Raw genomic sequence first — 19,179 nt, 5'->3', positions numbered from 1 at the left:
TTTTGTTAGATTTATGCCTATTTCTCTTTTTTTGAGCAATTGTAAATGGCATTATATTTTTAATTTCAATGTTCGTGTTCCTTACTAGTTTATAGAAATTGATTTTATATGTTTTTCTTATATCCTGTGAGCTTTTTGAACTCGTTACTTCTAGGAGGGTTTTTGTGTGTGTGTATGTGGTTTCTTTGTAGATTCCTTATTTCTACACAGACAGTCATATTAAGTGCAAATAGGGATCGTTTTTCTTCCTTTTCTCATCTGTATGGCTTTTATTTGCTTTGTTTGCCTTGTTGGGACTCCTTGCAGGGACTCCTTCTAATTACTGCCAAGTTTGAGTAGAATTCCAGGTTCCACGCTTGGCATGGTTGACACCAGTTGATGGGGGGTCCTGGATCCCCACTACGCCTCCACTAATGCCTCCCTGCCTAGAAGGGACAAGAGTACCCCGTCACTCACTGCGCCCCACATGGCTCCTCTGACACCACCCCAGGAAGGATGTGAGGGGCATCTGGTCACTGCCAAGTGTGGGTAGAAGTCTAGGCTCCCACCTGGTCTTCACTTACATTGTGGGGTAGGGGCCTCCTTACCGCCCACCAAGGATAAAACTGCTGTCTACTCAGCCTTCTCTGGTATCACCACCTGGGGTGTTGGGCTGTGCAGCCCAGCCTGGTGAGGGTACAGCTGGGGCTCCTGAGGCCCTTGCTGGCGCAGGTGGGAGTGTAGCTACCATGTTTTCTCCAGTGTTTATTTCCTAAAATTTTCCTGTCATGCCAGCCTTCCCCTGTCCTGGTCCTTTGGCTAAAGGAAGCAGGCTTTGGGGGACTTTTTTTGTTTTCAACATTGACATTTCTGGTTGTTGGTTTCTTGGGCTCCAAATGTGGCATATACGAAACAAAAAGAAAACCCAGGCAGCCTGGGTAACCTGGCAAACCCTCGTCTGTACAAAAAAATACAAAAATTAGCCAGGTGTGGTGGTATACACCTGTAGTTCCAGCTACTTGGGAGGCTGAGAAGGGAGGATTGCTTGAGCCCAGGAGGTCAAGGGCGCAATGACCTGTGATCATGCCACTGCACTGCAGCCTGGGTGACAAGAGTGAGACCCTATCTCAAAAAAAAAAAGAAAACCCAGGGACGTCACCAGCTGTCATCCTTGGGTCTCAAGGCCCCTAGGCAGTCTGCCTTCTTCTCTCCATCTTTCAGGGTCACCTTATGTTTCTTTTATAGGTAGTGTCCAGTGTTTTTGGTTGTACGCAGTGGGAGGAATATGGAAAGGAACATCCACTCTGTCTTCCCAGAAGCAGGACAGTGCTGCCCTTTTTGCTGAGTCTTGTTACTTACTGGCTGTAAACTTTCTTGAGACAAGCAAACCTATTCTAGAGTTTCCGATCCCCCATAAGGCCTGTGTATATGAAGGTGCTTAATAGTGACTGACTGACTGTTCATATGGTGCCTTGACCTCACAGAGAGATAAGTTCTGAGAACTGTGATTAGGAGAGACTTTAAAGAGCCTTCTAGAACCTCCGCACACCTAAGCAATGGAGGCTCCCAGCTTCCTGAAGAGGCTGGTTGGCCTTGTCCCTTTTGTCTTCATGGAGAGGTTGGGAACAGAGGCAGACTACCCCTGAGCCCCCTTGGAATATAAGCCTTCAAGTTGCTGTGGTTGGCTGAGGCCTTCTTGTTTCATGACAACTACACGTTCTGGGGAGCTACCCCTTGGGAGCTTGTGGCAGGGTGTCCACGGCATTCATCCCATGTCTCCTGAAATAGGAGGACCATGACATCATGGAAGCCGATCTGGACAAAGACGAACTGATCCAGCCCCAGCTCGGAGAACTCTCAGGAGAGAAGCTTCTGACCACGGAGTACCTGGGGGTAAGTGCCACACGAAGGGTGGGGATCTTGAAACAGAAAGGCCAGATGGACGTGGATGGATTTCGTGTTTTCAGTGACACAGAGGGCTTAGTTTGGTTTGTTACCATACTGTGTTTATGAGAAGGTCCATGTTAGCCAGTCTTCTCTCAGTGGCCCTGAAATGCACTGTGGCCCTAGCTGCCTGTCACAAGTAGACAGGTATATGGATCGGGGAAAGATATAACTAAAAGGCACATGCCAGGGGCCTTTGGAACATCACAAGGTATGCCTGACCCCAGTAGCAATCGCCTACCATCCCACTTTTTAATTTCTGCATGCCTTTTGTATTGGAAGGGAATACTGAGGTAGACTTGGAAGTCATTGGCGCAGAGGTGTTGGCTGAAACCATCATAGCCCATGAGGTTACCCACTGAAGCACAGTGTGGAGAGAGAGTGGGGGATGAGCAAGGAGGGGCATTCCGGCAGTCAAGATGGGAGAAAGGAGGGGACCCAAGAAGGCCAGAAAGTGAATAGTCACGGAGTCCTCAGGAGAACTGAAGAAGGTCATGGAAACAGAAGGGAGGGGTGTTTCAGGATGGAGCCAGTGGTCAGTGCAAGCATCTAAGAGGCCTGTGGAGTCACCATCTGGGATGGGGCCTTAAGCTGACCTCTGAGAGCTCCGATTGGCTTGGATGCTCAGCCAGCTCCAGAACCACTGGCTTACGACCCACCAGCTAAACAAGGCAGGGTGTGAGTCGGGAGGAAGCAGCCACTCCTCAGGAGAGGACAGCAGTGCCAGGGCCCGCAGATATCTCAGAGAGCAGGTGGGGGGGACCAGGTGGGATGCTGGAGTGTAAGGGTCTGGAAGGGAGCAGCAATTGCCGGGAACCAAGACCAATTCAGACTGAAACCCTGTGTGGGACAGCTGAGCACATAGGGTAGAAGAGTCACTAAAAGAGGCTCCTAGAACTTTGAAGCTGGCGGTTGCTTCGGTCAGTTGTTTGGACCCCAAAGTCTCCTCATAGCCAGCAGGTTGTTGTTGGAGAAGAAGAGTGGAACCAGTGTCTCAACAAGTGACTGGCACAGCCAGAGTCTTGGGAAGGAGAAAGACGATGCATGCAGGTGGCCTGAGCCTTTAGGGGAGCAGGTGGAAGCAGAAAGTGCCTGCCAGGTCCCATTGCCACCCCCCAGCCAGACCCTCGGTACCTCCCCAGAACACTGGGCCGCCTGGTCACCTGGCCCTCATGGCTTCCTCATCGCCTGTGGAACTTCAGGAGTTCTAAGCTGGAGTGCAGTGCGTGGTGGTGGGACTTCAGGTTGGAGAGACAGCCACAGTCCAGACCATGTGGCTTTGTAGGTCATGGCAAGGGTTTTAGATTTTATTCTACGAGAGCTAGGACGCCACTGGAGGTGAGAGCAAGGAAGTGACTTGGTTTGACTCATGTTCTAACATATCCACTATATTTTCACGCTGTGAAGGCAGGGATGTGACTGATGGAGTCTGGGGGGCGGGGAACCACCGCGACCCCTTTCAGGGATAGGAGCTGCTGAGCCAGTAGCTGCCATTCCTTAGAACATCTCGAGGATCAAAGGAGTCTAATTGGCTGTGGAGCTGTTTACATTAGGTCGAGCAGGGAGGTGCTCAGGAAAAGTCAGAATTGCACCCGTCAAGGTTCCAAGTTGTTGATGGAAGCCTAAGGCGTGACTAGGCCTGTGTCTCCCTTTGGAAGAATGCTGGCTTTGTCAGAGACGCGGCTCCATGTGGTAGGATAGAAGCATCTGCAAGACACTTCTGCTTCACGGGCAGGCGGTGAGGAAAACAGAGGAGGCAAATTGGTGGGGCTTCCTCAGAGGGCGCGTGGTGATACCTGTTGAGACCGCGGTGCGTGTACCCCTGACCACACTGCCGCACAGGCAGACACGCAGGCAGGTAAACGTGAGCAAGGATGTCCATTTGCAGCCAGGTCAGACAGAAGCTTGAATACAGTGCTCAGTTAATAATTTAGAGGACCTCTCCCCAGTGAAATGCCATGGGGGAGATCTTCTGTTGATATGGTAAACATTTCAACAACAACAAAAAAGCAAGGTGCAGAACGTGGTGAGACTGCTAGTTTAATCATGCAGATTGGTGAGGCGCAAAGGCACAGAGCTTTCAAATCAGTCAGTAACCCCGGTGTAATGGCATCTGGAAATGATACCATCTTACCATGATAAGCGGTTCCTAAACCTCCTAAATGTTTATGGATGACGCTTTTACTAGAAGGAAGCCGTGGGTGGAGATGTGAGTACTGAGAAACACAGAATCCGCTGTGTAGATGGGAAGACCCAGTACAATTTGGTATTTCCCATGGCTGCAGTAACAAAGCACCTTTAACTGCAGACTTAAAGCAGCAGAAATTTATTCTGTCTTAGTTTTGAAAGGCAGAAATCCAAAATCAAGGTATCGTTAGGGCTGAGCTCCCCACAAGGACCCTGTGGGAGGACCCTTCTTGCTCTTCCAGCTTCTGGTAGCCCCAGGCCATCCTTGGCTTGTGGCTGTGACCTGCCAGTCCCTGGCCTGTCTTCACATGGCGTTCCCCTCTTCTGTCTTTTGTAAGGACGCTTGTCCCCCAGGTGACCGAGGATGAGTTCTTCATCTCAAGGGTCCTTATTACATCTACAAGGGTCTTTTTTCCAAGTAAACTCATTCACAGTTTCCAGGGGTCAGGACATGGGCATAGCTTTTGGGGCCCACCATTCAGCCGACCCCACCAGGTCACCATAGGATCTCATGAATATTTTGATTAGAAAATGTAATGTGGAGCAGTAAGCGCTGAGGCCAGACACGTGCTCCCAGCACTGCCCCCGTTCATGGGGCATCCCCCACCGCCCTGTCACTCGGTCTTGTGATCTACATTGCCAGCCTGCCAGCCTCTGTGTGCCAGGTTGGGGATCTCAGAAGATGGGATCCCACCTTGCCATGCCCTTGTGGTACATGAAAGGCCTGTAAATTCACATTTTTGTTGCGTTTTGTGTGTGTGCCAAGCTGAGGAGCTCTGACCAAGATAGAAGATATTTCACTGGAAAATATGTGCCTGAAAGTCGTGATCCAGGCCCCTTGTTCTGATGTACTGGGTACATTGCAGATTTGTCAAGATGAGTCTAAAGATGTTGGCTTTTTGAAACATTCTGTCAGAAAATTATATTCCAAAAGCTTTGATTGAACCTGTGCCATCTGCCCAACACAGCGGAATGCCGAAGAGACTTAAGACACAGCTGTTACCTTCAAGAAGTTTACAGAAGGCGTCAAACAGCTAAAACTGCTCTTGCTGAGCGGTGTAGATAACAGCTAGGAGTGGTCAGTGGCCGGCAGGTGTGATCCTGCAGAGTGAGGGCCTGTCCCAGACCACCGAATCTGGGTTAAGGATAGAGTCTAGGCCCTACACTATACCTCCTGACCATAATCCCAGGAACCAATCATGGTGCACGCCAGTAATTTAAAAACCAGCCAGCAGCTTGGGGGTAGGGGTGGAGGTGCGACTGGAGCATCCGCCAGAGTGTTCAGGGATGAGAGAAAGCTATTCCCAGGATCCTGGACCAGTAGCCCACCCCTTCCCTGCAGGGCCACACTGCTAGTCCCCACCCTCTAGGTCTCCCACACAGCTCCTCTGCCCTGCAGAGCACAGGCTGTGAAAATGCTGAAGAGCACGGCGATCTCAGAAAGCTAGTGACAGAGAACAGGTCACTCTTCCAAGGCTTGCAGGAGTAGCAATGGCCCCGTGAGATGTGTTGCTTACTCATAATTCTAGTGAAGCCCTGTGCTGTTCTCCCATAGGCTGTGAACGTCAGAGTTCAAGACTGCTGACTTTCCTCCTGCTTCTCCTGCCTCTAGCATTTGTGAAATTTTTAGTGCCATGCATACTGCGCTGAGTAATCAACAATGCCTCTGGTCGGGCACGGTGGCTGATGCGTGTGATCCCAACACTTTAAGAGACGAGGTGGGAGGATTGCTTGAGCTCTAGAGTTCAGGACCAGCCTGGGCAATGTAGGGAAACCTTGTCTTTACTAAAATTTTTTTAAAAATTAGCCAGGTATGGTGACGTGCACCTGTAGTCCCAGCTACTTGGGAGGCTGAGGTGGGAGGATCACCTGAGCCCAGGAGACGGAGGCTGCGGGGAGCTGTGATTGCACCATGCACTCCAGCCTTAGAGTGCAAAAATAAATAAATAAACAATTATTGTAAAAATAAATAAATACAAATACAAAGAGAAAACAATTCTTCCTAAGAAGAATGCTCTGACTTAAATAGCTCCATCACCTGAGTTAAAGGATATAGACATTTATGACAGAATCATGGAATCCCAGTTTTTTTTGCTTTTATTTCAAAGTGACCTTTAACAGTAATAGGCAAATCTCAGATTAATTCAGCACATGCCATGGGCCAAGTCCTGTGCTGACTGCTTCACACGACTCCATTTGACTGAATCCTCCCAGCAAACTTACGGGGCATCTTCCACTAGTATCTGCATTTTATAGAGGAGGGCACTGAGGCTGAGAAAGGCTGAGTCGCTTCCAGGTGTTACCTGAGCCCACCTGCCTTTTACGGCTCAGCCGGGCCGCCTTGCAGCAGCACTAGCCGTTGTCAGGTGAGTGGATTCTGTACTTGCAAGTTGAGAGAGCTCCAACCCGTGTGACATATCCGTAATTACTATATGATCTGTGTTTTCATCACAGACTCAGTTTTGGGAGAATGTCTATTGTGAATGCGAATTGCTCCCTTTGGACACTTCCTTTCCCTCCATCAAGTGAGAACCCAGATCCATTTAGTTTTCCTAAGAATCCCCGAAAGAGCTGGTTAAAGTGCAGGTTCCTGGCCCCACCTCCAGAGAATCTGAGGCTGTGGCAGTACCCCAGGAGTGGGCATTTTTATTTTACCCTGAAGTGGTTCTGAAGCAGGAGTCTGGGTCCTGGAGACTTGGCCATTTGGACAGAACTCAGGGTGTTAATGCAGCCGCCCCCAGCCTGTCTTCTGCAGCATGGCACTGTGCAGAACTGAGGCCCTCCTAGGCTGGGCGAGCACCTGGAGTCAGGAGAGGGCCCTGGAATCCTGCTGTCCCCTGTCCTGCTGTGGCTAGAGGGGCAGAAGCATGAGGTGGCTTGCAGCGCACCTTGAGATCTCCTGCCCCTCTCTGCTCACAACAAAAACCAAAACTAGAGGAGAAAAGGCCTGTATTTCCAAATATTACTTTTAGGGTTTTTTTTTTTCACATGTGTCTCCACTTTGGGGCATTTCCTAATCCCTTTTCAGTCAATTATTCCTGCCCCATGTGACTGCAATGGTTGAAGAGCCATTGCCTCTGCTTATTAGGGGATTTGTTGGAACTGACTCAATGTCTATATTGTTTTTTGTTGTTGTTGTTGTTGTTGTTGTTTTGAGACAGAGTCTCGCTCTGTTGCCCCAGCTGGAGTGCAGTGGCGCAATCTCGGCTCATTGCAACCTCCGCCTCCTGGGTTCAAGGATTCTCCTGCCTCAGCCTCCTGAGTAGCTGGGATTGCAGGCATGCGCCACCACGCCTGGCTAATTTTTGTATTTTTAGTAGAGACGGGGTTTCACGGTGTTGGTCAGGCTGGTCTCGAACTCCTGACCTCGTGAGCCACTGCACCTGGCCTCAATATCTATATTCTTGTACATTAAAACACAACCAAACAAGCAGGGAAAAATCCCAAACCCCAAAATATCTTGAATCCTTTTTGTTTGCCATTTGTTTCTTATTTTCTAATTACAAAAGCAGTGTATGCTTATTCTAAAAAGTCAAAGTAAACAGAACATAGAGACCTATCTCTGGGTAGGTAACTCTACCTACCCAGAGATAATCACTATCTCTTGTTATCTTTCCTTATCAGTTAGGATTGGGCTGAGGTGCAAATAGCAGAGAGTCCTACCTTATCAATCCAGCTAAAAATCCTGGTGTGTGGGGGCTGTCAGATCCCAGGCTCTTTTCATCTCTTACCTGCCTGTCAGAGGGGCAGATTCAGACTTTGTAAGGCCTGCAGCTTAGAAGGGCTTCGGAGACCTTCTCTAAAATAACAGAATACAAAATCTGATATAAAAATGAGTGCTTGGCTGGGCGCGGTGGCTCACACCTGTAATCCCAGCACTTTGGGAGGCCGAGGCAGGCAGATCACAAGGTCAGGAGATCGAGACCATCCTGGCGAACATGGTGAAACCCCGTCTCTACTAAAAATACAAAAAATTAGCCGGGCATGATGGCAGCACCTGTAGTCCCAGCTACTCAGGAGGCTGAGGCAGGAGAATGGTGTGAACCTGGGAGGCGGAGGTTGCAGTGAGCCAAGATCGTGCCACTGCACTCCAGCCTAGGCGACAGAGCCAGACTTTGTCCAAAAAACAAAAGAGTGCTTATGTGGAATGAGAATTATAAAATAAATCATAGTGAAATTCACTTTTTTTTTTTTTTTTTTTTTGAGACAGTCTTGCTCTATTGCCTGGGCTGGAATGCAGTGGCGCAATCTCGGCTTACTGCAGCCTCCACCTCCCAGGTTCATGCAATTCTCATGCCTCAGCCTCCCAAGAAGCTACAACAACAGGCATATGTGCCACTACACCTGGCTAATTTTGGTATTATTAGTAGAGACGGGGTTTCACCGTGTTGGCCAGGCTGGTCTCGAACTCCTGGCCTCAAGTGATCCGCCCGCCTCAACCTCCCAAAGTGTTGGGATTACAGGTGTGAGCCACCTCACCTGGCCCCAATTCAGTTTTTTTTGTTTGTCTGTTTGTTTGTTTGCGACAGTGTCTCACTCTGTCATACAGGCTGGAATGTGGTGGAGCAAACATGGCTCACTGTGGCTTCAACCTCCTGGGCTTAAGCGATCTTCCCACCTTAGCCCCCCAAGTACAAATTCAAATTTTAAAAATTGAGAGATAACACAAACATTGTAAAATCTAGAAAAATAATGTTTATATTAACTAGCTGCTTGGCAAACACCTCATAGTTTTTCTTCATATATCTTTTGTTTTATGCCCTTTGATTGCTTCTGTATATGGCAAATTGGTAATGTTTTACAAGCATAAACATAAAAATGTAATGTTTTTGTCTACATATACGACGATGTTTTTGATGTTTTCTACCGAGAAAGAAAAAAAGATTAGTCGGCCTTTCCTGTAACATATTTGATCAAATTTTCTTAATATTGATTGATTAAAAAACTTTGCTTTGGCCTCACATTTAGTTCTTGGTAATGCCCTGTAAATCTTTTTACTTAAAAAATTACATGTATAGGCTGGGCGTGGTGGCTCACGCCTGTAATCCCAGCACTTTGGAAGGCTAAGGCAGGCAGATCACAAGGTCAGGAGTTCCAGACCAGCCTTGACAACATGGTGAAACCCCGTCTCTACTAAAAATACAAAAATTAACCGGGCATGGTGGTGTGCACCTGTAATCCCAGCTACTTGGGAGGCTGAGGCAGGAAAATTGCCTGAACCTGGGAGGCACAGGTTGCAGTGAGCCGAGATGGCACCATTGCACTCTAGCTCTGGGCGACAGAGCAAGACAAAATTTTAAATCAACACCTGTGGAAAATAATTTAAAAATAATAGAAAATGTTTATGTAAATTTTTGTTTCGTTTTGTTTTGTTTTAGAGATATGATGTCACTCTGTCACCCAGGCTGGAGTACAGTGGTGCAGTCATAGCTCACTGCTGCCTCAAACTCCTGAGTGACGATCCTCCTGCCTCAGCCTCCCAAAGTGCTGGGATAACAGGCGTAAGCCACTGTGCGTGACCGTTTTGTTATTAAATTTGAGAAAACCATCCTCAAGTTTCTTCCATAAAAACACTAGGCTGGGCGCAGCGGCTCACGCCTGTAATCCCAGCACCTTGGGAGGCCGAGGTGGGTGGCTCACCTGAGGTCAGGAGTTCAAGACCAGCCCGGCCAACACAGTGAAATCCTATCTCTCCTAAAAATACAAAAATTAGTTGGGCGTGGTTGCACATGCCTGTAATCCCAGCTACTTAGGAGGCTGAGGCAGGAGTAATCGCTTGAACCCAGGAGGCAGAGGTTGCAATGGGTCAAAATCGCAACACTGCACTCCAGCCTGGGTGACAAGAGTGAAACTCCATCTCAACAACAACAAAAGCGAAACACTCTACGGGGAGGCAAAGTTTTACCTTTATTCCCTAGGATTTTTGACTGGGCCTGAGAATCAAATTGATGTAAAACAGATTCACAGGAGAAAAGCACATACATTTCTATAAGTTTTATGTGACGTGGAAGCCCTCCTAAGGAAATGAAAGGGAAAAGAACTGGCAGAACCTAAATGCTTTTAAACTAGGTTGAACAAAGAGGGGCAATTGTAGAAAAGTTACCAAATTATGTGAGGAGGCTAAAGGAAGATAAGAATCATGTTACCCAGGTCTGTTTGTACAGAATTCTCTTAGCTCTGACAACATGTGGTTTTTTTCTCTTGGTGCCCGGAAAGCATCTTTCACATGCGAGTTTTTATCTCTTGTTTTCAGGAAGAAAAGAGGAAGATTAGGATGTCCTTCTTGTATCAAGTGCCTTTACCGCAAAATAATCCTAAGCCAAAGTGACATATTTTGGAATGGCATATTCTGCCACCGCTTAACTGTAATGGGGGGCATTTGACATTTTCTTGCACACTGATTATTCACAAATACTCTAACAACATAGAGAATTACTAGAGGCCATTTCTACACCAGGGCAGATAGCAGTCTTTTGACTACGCGTGGAAGGTACTGTGAATCTTGGAAATTTTTCCCACTAAATCTAAATTAAGGCCGGGCACAGTGGCTCACACCTGTAATCCCAGCACTCTGGGAGGCTGAGACAGGTGGATCACCTGAGGTCAGGAGTTCAAGACCAGCCTGGCCAGCATGGTGAAACCCCATCTCTACTAAAAATACAAAACTGAGCCAGGCATGGTAGCACATGCCTGTAGTCCCAGCTACTCAGGAGGCTGAGGAAGGAGAATTGCTTGAACCTCAGAGACAGAGGTTGCAGTGAGCCGAGATTGTGCCACTGTACTACAGCCAGGGCGACAGAGCAACACTCTGTCTCAAAAACAAAAACAAATGTAGGCTGGGCATGGTGGCTCATGTGTGTAATCCTAGTGCTTTGGGAGGCTGAGGGATGAGGATCACTTGAGGCCAGGAGATCAAGACCAGCCTGAGCAACATAGGAAGGCCTATCTCTACAAATTAATTAATTAGCTATGGTGGCACACGCCTGTAGTCCCAGCTACTTGGGAGTCTGAGGCAGGAAGATCACTTGAGCCTAGGAGTTCAAGGCTTCAGTGAACTGTGATTACACCACTGCACTCCAGCTTGAGTGACAGAGCAAGACCTTGTCTCAAAAAAAACCCACACACACATAAAATGACCATGTGACACATGAAGTTTCATGAGTTCTGTGGTAACTCTGCCTTGATATCTTCATTCACATGCCTGTTGCCTCTTGATCATATGATAGGTACATGTCCTGGCACAAATCTGTGATAAACTCAGGAAGAAGGCCAAATGTGCAGGTCAGCCAAATCTGCCCCCTATAGTGTTTTCCTGAAGCTCCACTTGGTGACCTCCACTTACTAACTGGTCAAAACTGGGTCCTATGGCTCCTAGCTGCAAGGGAGTCTGGGAGGTATTTTTAAATAGACACATTGCTGTGCTGACAAAATCAGTTCTGTTGGTCAGGAAGGAGAGGGTGAATATTGTGTAGACTGCTAACAGTGTCTGCCTCCCCTTTCAGATTATTTTCTGTGAGTACAGAGATAGGTAGATATAGATGATAGATAGATAGAGTGTACCTGTATCCTGTATTTTTTACAGAAATTTATACTGCTTTATAATATCTTTAAGTGATTCACAAGTACTCAAAACCAATAAATGAGAAATTTTTTTTTACCTAAATTGACATGTTGACCAACTTTTACTACTGAATAAATTGCATTCAGCTAAATAATATGCTATCTTTTTTTATTGTGCTTAAATACGCTCCTTTTTATAGTAGCAGAACCTTCTTTCAAATAAAATCTCCATCCATAACGCTGATGAAAGCCGCGTCCTCTGGATGAGTACAGGTGGATGTCAGGAACCCTTGCTCTCCTCTCTCCCCAGACCCCAAAGCATTTCTGTGGAACTCAGTATAAACAGCTCTGTCTCAGCAGGTTGTTGGGCAAGATACCCTCTAAGATCCTTCAGCCCACAAAGTCTTCTTTGCAACTGAGACGCCCAAGAGTAGACTGGGTGGCTCACACTGCAAGCAAGGGAAGGGGAAGTCTAGGCCAGCAAGAACAGGCTGGGAAGTGGCTGCGCTGCTGGGCCCTGCACACTGAAGCCGCTCCACTGAGGGCCTTTCTTAGGCATTTTTGCAACAGACCAGGCAGTGCTGGCCCACAGGCCAGATACAGTTTCCCCATCCACGGGAAAGGAAAAATGCCACCCACTTTAAATTATTTTCCAGGTTTCTTTCTGTAGTTTTAAGGAGATGAAATAACTGGCAGTCTAAAATATTCTCGAATACGTGACATCTTCTGTCATTTCTAGGAAGACATTGGGAGGAGCAAGCTCAGATGACTGTGACACTGGGGAAGTGGAGACAGAGGACTAGTCACAGACTCGAGAAAACCCACACATTGACTGTTTCCCCTTTTCCAGTTGCCTTCTTCGTGTTTCTCTGTGGGAGGGCTCAGGGGTCCTCTGTCTTGAGGGACAGGAAACAGAGAAGGCAAGAGCCACCGTGGAGCACTGTGATGAGAGCGTGTAGAACCGACCCTGGATCCTGGATCGGGGAAGTGGGATGGATGGGGAAGTCACAGTGGAAGCAGACAGCAGTGTTAAGTGGTTGCAGTGGAAATATCCTGCCTTGGTAGATTTCTCTAGAGACAGAAAAGGCAACGCAACTGCATTTTAGTTTTTATTTACATGGCTTAGTTACATTCCACTTTCCCCAACAGGGTGAGCACCTCCCACTTTCTCACTCTCCCAGGCTTTTTCCCTTTCACTTTCCTTTCCATCCCTCCCCACCTCCTAGTCAGGGCAGGTTGTTTTTGTTTTTGTTTTTGTTTTGTTTTTTGAGATGCTCTTTTTGCCCAGGCTGGATTACAATGGTGCGATCTCGGCTCACTGCAACCTCCACCTCCCGGGTTCAAGCGATTCTCCTGCCTCAGCCTCCTGAGTCGCTGGGATTACAGGCATGCACCACCACGCCTAGCTGTTTTTGTATTTTTAGTAGAGATGGGATTTCTCCATGTTAGTCAGGCTGATCTCGAACTCCCAACCTCAGGTGATCCACCCGCCTTGGCCTTCCAAAGTGCTGGGATTACAAGCGTGAGCCACCGTGCCCAGCCCAGGGCAGGTTTTGACCCCGCCTGTCACTTCCCTGGCTGAGACCTGTCCCAGGGTCCAGGTGAGGCTCACTGAATCCCATAGACACTGGCCCTTTTTCTCTTCCTCTCCCTACCTAAGATACTAGATAAACCCAAAGGAATTTTCAGCAGAAATCAAGAAATCAAAGATGAAATTCCAATGTTGAAGAAGTTTGGTTTTTTTGTTTTTGTTTTACTTTTTGTTTTGAAATAATTATAGATTCATAGGAAGTTGCAAAAGTAACACAGACAGTTCCCATGCACCCTTCACATAATTTCCCCTGGTGCTATTATCTTATGTAATTTATAGCATAATAGCAAAACCAGGAAGTTGACATTGCTATCATCCACAGACTTCATTCACATTTCACTAGTTTTATAGTGATTTCCTTTTTAAACAATTTTTCTTAAGTATGAACATGATAGTAACCATAGTACAAAAAATTGTGGCAGAAAAAAATATTCTTAGTTCTACTGTCCTATGTAGCCACCCTAATCATGTGAAGGTTCATTTCTTTCCAGTCTTTCTGTGCACTTTTAGCATAATTGAAAGCATTGTTTAGGTGGACACAGTGGCATGCACTTGTAATCCCATCTACTAGGGAGGCTAAGGCAGGAAGATCACTGCACTCCAGCCTGGGCAACATAGCAAGACCTTGTCTCAAGGGAAAAAAAAAAAAGCATTATTTATGTACATTGTTATAACCTGATTTTTATTTAATGTTTTAAATAAACATAGTTCTCCATAACCTGTTCTTTATCATTGTACATAGCTATATGATATATCAAGTGAATATGCCATATTTTACTTATTTATTCCCCTGTTACTAGATACTAGATTGCTTCAGTTTTACTCTTTAATAATTTTATAATGAACAACCTTGTTTATCTTACACTTTCCAAGGTTTGGATTCATTCACTAGTATTGACACTCAAGGATGTGTGAACATTTTTACAACTCTTGATCAAATGCCAAATTGCTTTCTAAGAGTTGTCTCAAATTTTAATCTCACTAATTAGTGTTAATTCCTTAAACTAGTGTTTTAAACTGTTGGGAGCAGTGGACGGGATCATTTTTCTGTCATTCTTATAATAGTTGAAGACTGCTACCTTTTTTGTAAAGTTCTAATTTCTAATTTCTAGTAAAGTGGGTCTTTTTTGTTTCTTCTACTTACTGGTAATACTTTCTATTTTGTGACACGGTGGTTTGAATTCTTTGCCCAATTATCAGTTTCGTGTTTTACTTACTGATTTGTGGGAGCTCCTTAGCTATGAAAATGTTCACCTTTAATCTGTTAAACTTGCTTCAGACACTTCTTCCCAGTTTGTTGTTTTCCTGTTGATTTGGTTTATTTTTGACATACTGCGCATGTGGAAATGTTCGTATTTTTATGAAATCAAATGTCCGTCTTTTTTTCCCTTCTCATTTTTACATTTTTTTCCCTTCTCATTTTTCCCGTCTCATTTTTTTCCCTTCTCATTTCGGAGATGTGATGAGTTACAGTAGTCAACCGCTTTCTTCCTTTTCCTACGGTTTGTCCTTGTTTTAATTTATACTGCTAACTGGTATGATACGGAAATCTGTTAGCAGAAAAAGGGTTTTTCTCCGCAATTTCTGTTTACTTGAATAATTTGTGACGTGATCCTTCCTCATTTATTTGCAAAGCTCCTTATCATTATAGAGTAGTTTATTCCGTGTATTCTGTTTGACTTCTAGGTCAGCTCTCCAGTAGCTATTCCTCTAGCCCTTTTTTCTCTTTCCTTCCACCAGATCATGACCAACACGGGGAAGACAAGGCGGAAGGGGCTGGCCAATGTGCAGTGGAGCGGGGATGAGCCCCTGCAAAGGCCCGTCACCCCCGGCGGCCACAGAAACGGGTACCCAGTGTAAGTCAGGGCTAAAGGAAGCAGGAATTGACTTTCTTAGGCTTTGTTTTGATTCGCTACAGTGTAAGATGTATGTATTTTTAAAATTCAAAATAAAGGATTCATTTTGAAAAGCATTTATCTCTTTATTTTGGGGGGATTTTTGGGGGGAAAGAGGTTGAGTCCTTCTCCCTTCCCCCAGGATTTTTTTTATTCCAGAAAGAGAAGTGGTTGGATTACAGGATCTCCAGGGCCACTTCAGAAGACAAATGTTGGCCAGAGTAATTTCAAAAGAAGGGACCTGAAAGGAGCCGGGCTGTCTCCAGAAGGACTCCTGTCGTGCTTTTCTGTGGCCTCTCGCCGTAGCACCAAGCCCTTCGTTGGCATTGGAATGTTACAGTTTAAGACTCGACATCAATTTATTTTAGATGACTCTTTGGAACAACTGGATGCTGTTTTAGCTGCCGAGCCTTATTCATTTTCCATAGCCTTGCTCATGCCCCATTTATATAAATAAAATTTTAGTCTCGTTACGTAGAGCCTCTGGTCTCCCTGGGGCCTAGACCCCTTGTGGGCTAAGGAGCCCCAGATCAGACAGTCCAGTGGGCAGCAGAGGAGCCACTTCTGCGGTCTGGGTGGCCTCTCTTTTCCTGTCTAGAGAGAATATTACAGCCAAATATTACAGAGAGCAGGCTAAAAACCTCCATATATTCATTCAACAAATAATGTAATACTTTAAAAGAATAGACCGTGTTGTACTTAGTTATCCCCTGAAACTGGGCACTTTATTTTTTCCAGTCTTACTCTGTTGTCATTTTGTAATGAACAACCAGGCACTGGGAACTGAGCAACAAAACTCAGAAATGCCTGCCCTCATGGAGCTCTGTGCTGCCACAGACACGAGGGACACCAGGCAAGACAGACCCAGCTCCTTGATGAGTTCTGTTGCCCATCAGGATTTGTCCTATAAGTATTTCAGGGCCCGTGCCATAGATGAGTGCTCTGAGATCTGTTTGGTTTGATTTCATAATTAGGTATGATATGCTTATATTTCTAGGTTTTTATTTTTAGTTACTGATATATAAACTAGTATCATGCCCTTTTCTCTCTTAACCTTACAATCAGTGTTTTTAACCTACAGAGAAGTTGAAAGAATATTACACTGAAGATGGCCAGGCACGGTGGCTCACGCCTGTAATCCTGGCGCTTTGGGAGGCCGAGGTGGGCAGATCATGAGGTCGGGAGATCAAGACCATCCTGGCTAACACGGTGAAACCCTCGCTGTACTAAAAAATACAAAAAATTAGCCCAGTGTGGTGGCGGGCGCCTGTAGTCCCAGCTACTTGGGAGTCTGAGGCAGGAGAATGGCGTGAACCCAGGAGGCGGAGCTTGCAGTGAGCTGAGATCCGGCCACTGCACTCCAGCCTGGGTGACACAGCAAGACTCCATCTCAAAAAAAAAAAAAAAAGAATATTACACTGAAGGGCTTCCAATTAACATTTGTGTGCCCTCTCTCTCTCTCTCGCTCTCTTTCTATGTGTATAATACATAATTTACAAGCATATACATTTTTTGCTGAACTATCTGAGAGAAGATTGCAGACTTTTGCACATAATCCCATTATCACAGCTAAGAAATTTAACATTAATAATATGGATATAGTATTATCAGTATTCCTTAGTTGTCCCCTAAATGTCCTTTACCTCTGAGCGGTTTTGGGTCATTTGGTTTTCATCCAGAATATAGCCAGTTACCAATTACTAGTAAACTAGTTGATGAATATAATACCTTTTTCAATGGAAGTAGTAACAGGAACTAATGAAATTCCCCTTGCTTGACACAGGAAAGAGGACACTGAACCATTGTCTTAAAAGTATTTTTCAATTATGTTTTAAAATAATTAAAACCCTGCTTTCCTGAGCGACAACAATGACACAAGGCTATTTTAATCAGAGATAAGAACAGGGAATCTCATAAATGTGGGGCTAACCAGTGGGCACAGTTAATTCTTGGGTCAGGTGTTCTTCTTTGTAGAGAAATTCGAGGACGTTTTCCATGCTGGGAGCACCTCTCTCTCTCCCCTGCTATGTGGGGGTGGTCCTATCGAGATCTTTGACTGTGGCAAGCTGCCAGGTAATGAGGGCAGCTCGTTTTCCTGAAACCACGGACCTGCCCACAGTAATGATGCAGTCACCCCGTCACCAGCTTCCCCATCAGGTCTCAACAAACATTTTTATCACTTCTCTGCCATATGGTGTCCTCATGGCTGGAGCTGCAGAAATCAGTAAGATGTGACTCCCTGCCCTCAGCAGCACACAGACCAAGCTGTGTGGCAGGCAAAGGGCTGGTCAGTGGAACGCAGTGGGCACTCCCCCCAGCGCATGGGTACTCTGGACAGCTACACGATGCTGGCGTGCAAGATTTGTAGTTCTGCCTTTGCACCTGGAGCTCTCCTCTAAAAACGTTTGAATGCTGGGGGTCTTGGACATCATCCTCTACAGACCACTATATGTGATGTAAGATAGGCATCCTGGCTTGTTTTTCTCCAGGTAGAGGGCACTCTTCTCTACACCACCTATGAACAGCTCATTATTTCTCCACTGATTCAAGGTGCCACTTTAATTCTGTATCCCCTCCAATTACCCTAGCTCTCTATCTTGGCACATTGTCCAGTTGCCTGTTGCCACACCAGTATTTATTGCAAAGGTTCTTAGCATATCTAAATATCGCATAGGATAAGCCCCTCTCCCCGCCTGCCTTCCGCCTTCTCTTTCAGAGTGGATTTAACTATGTAGAGACCTTTATTTTTCCATAAGCATTTAAAAATAAGTCTGGCAACTTCCTTAAAAAATCCTTTTAGGATTTTGATTAGTGTCACATTAAATTTATGTAATGTTTTGGAGATAACTGAAATCTTTGCAATGTTAAGTCACTGCGCAGCATTACATCATATTAATTTTATATGTTAAGACAGAATAATGGTCCCTCAAAGATGTCCACATCCCAATCCCCACAACCTGTGACTAAATGACGTTACATGGCAAAAAGGACTTTGCTGATGTGATCAAGTTAAGGATCTAGAGATAGATGATTCTGGATAATCTGGGTGGGCCCAATGTAATCACAAGGGGCCTTACTGAAGGGAAGTAGGAGTGTCAGAAACAAAAGGAGATGTGACAACTGTGTCAGAAGTCTGAGTGACGCAAGGCCGTGAACCGAGGAATGCAGACACCCTGGAGAAACTGGAAAAGGCAAAGAAATAAATTCTCTCCTAGAGACTCCAGAAACAATGCGCCCCTGTTGACCCATTGTAAACTCTTGACCTCCATAATTGTGAGATAAGTTTTTTGTTTTTGTTGTTTTCAGTCACTAAGGTTGTGGTAAGACTGCAAATTATGAAACAACTACAGGAAAACATTGGGGAATATCTCCAGGACCTTGTTCTGGGCAAACATTTGTTGAGTAATACCCGAGAAGCACAGGCAACCAAAGCCAAAATGAACAAATGGGATCACATCAAGTTAAAAAGCTTCTATAGCAAAGGAAACAACCAACCAAGTGAAGACACAGGCCACAGAATGGGAGAAAATGTTTGCAAACTACCCATCTGACAAAGGATTAGTAATCAGACTTAAAAAGGAGCTCAAATAACTCTTTAGGAAAAAGTCTAATAGTTGGATTTAAAAATGGGCAAAAGATTTGAATAGACATTTCTCAAAAGAAGACATACAGATGACAGACGGGCTTATGAAAGGGTGCTCAGCATCACTGATCATCAGAGATGCCAATCAAAACTACACTGAGATACCCTGTCACCCCAGTTAAAACGGCGTATCTCCAAAAGTCAGGCAATAACAAATGTTGACAAGAATGTGGAGAAAAGGGAATCCTCATACACTGTTTGTAAGCATGTAAATTAGCACAACCACTCTAGAGAAGAGTTTGGAGATTCCTCAAATAACTAAAAATAGAGCTATACCACATGATCCAGCAGTCCTGCTGCTGGATATATACCCAACAGAAAGGAAGTCCATGTATCAAAGCTAGCTCTGCACCCCATGCTTGCTGCAGCACCATTCACAG

General features: G+C 45.6%; 1 protein-coding gene across 1 annotated transcript in view; it reads left to right on the top strand.

The window, feature by feature from the left end:
- ARMC9 (armadillo repeat containing 9) overlaps positions 1-19,179 on the top strand; it is a 218,680-nt gene that overhangs the window by 155,012 nt on the left and 44,489 nt on the right. The window contains exons 20-21 of the mRNA XM_011998077.1: positions 1,768-1,872; positions 15,002-15,117. Of these exons, the coding sequence (XP_011853467.1) occupies positions 1,768-1,872; positions 15,002-15,117 (221 nt within the window). The remainder of the gene's footprint in view (positions 1-1,767; positions 1,873-15,001; positions 15,118-19,179) is intronic.

Source organism: Mandrillus leucophaeus, unplaced genomic scaffold, assembly GCF_000951045.1.
Source record: "Mandrillus leucophaeus isolate KB7577 unplaced genomic scaffold, Mleu.le_1.0 Scaffold555, whole genome shotgun sequence".
Taxonomy (NCBI): domain Eukaryota; kingdom Metazoa; phylum Chordata; class Mammalia; order Primates; family Cercopithecidae; genus Mandrillus; species Mandrillus leucophaeus.
The sequence above is the reverse complement of the archived record's forward strand: the minus strand, read 5'-3'. Positions and strand labels throughout refer to the sequence as shown.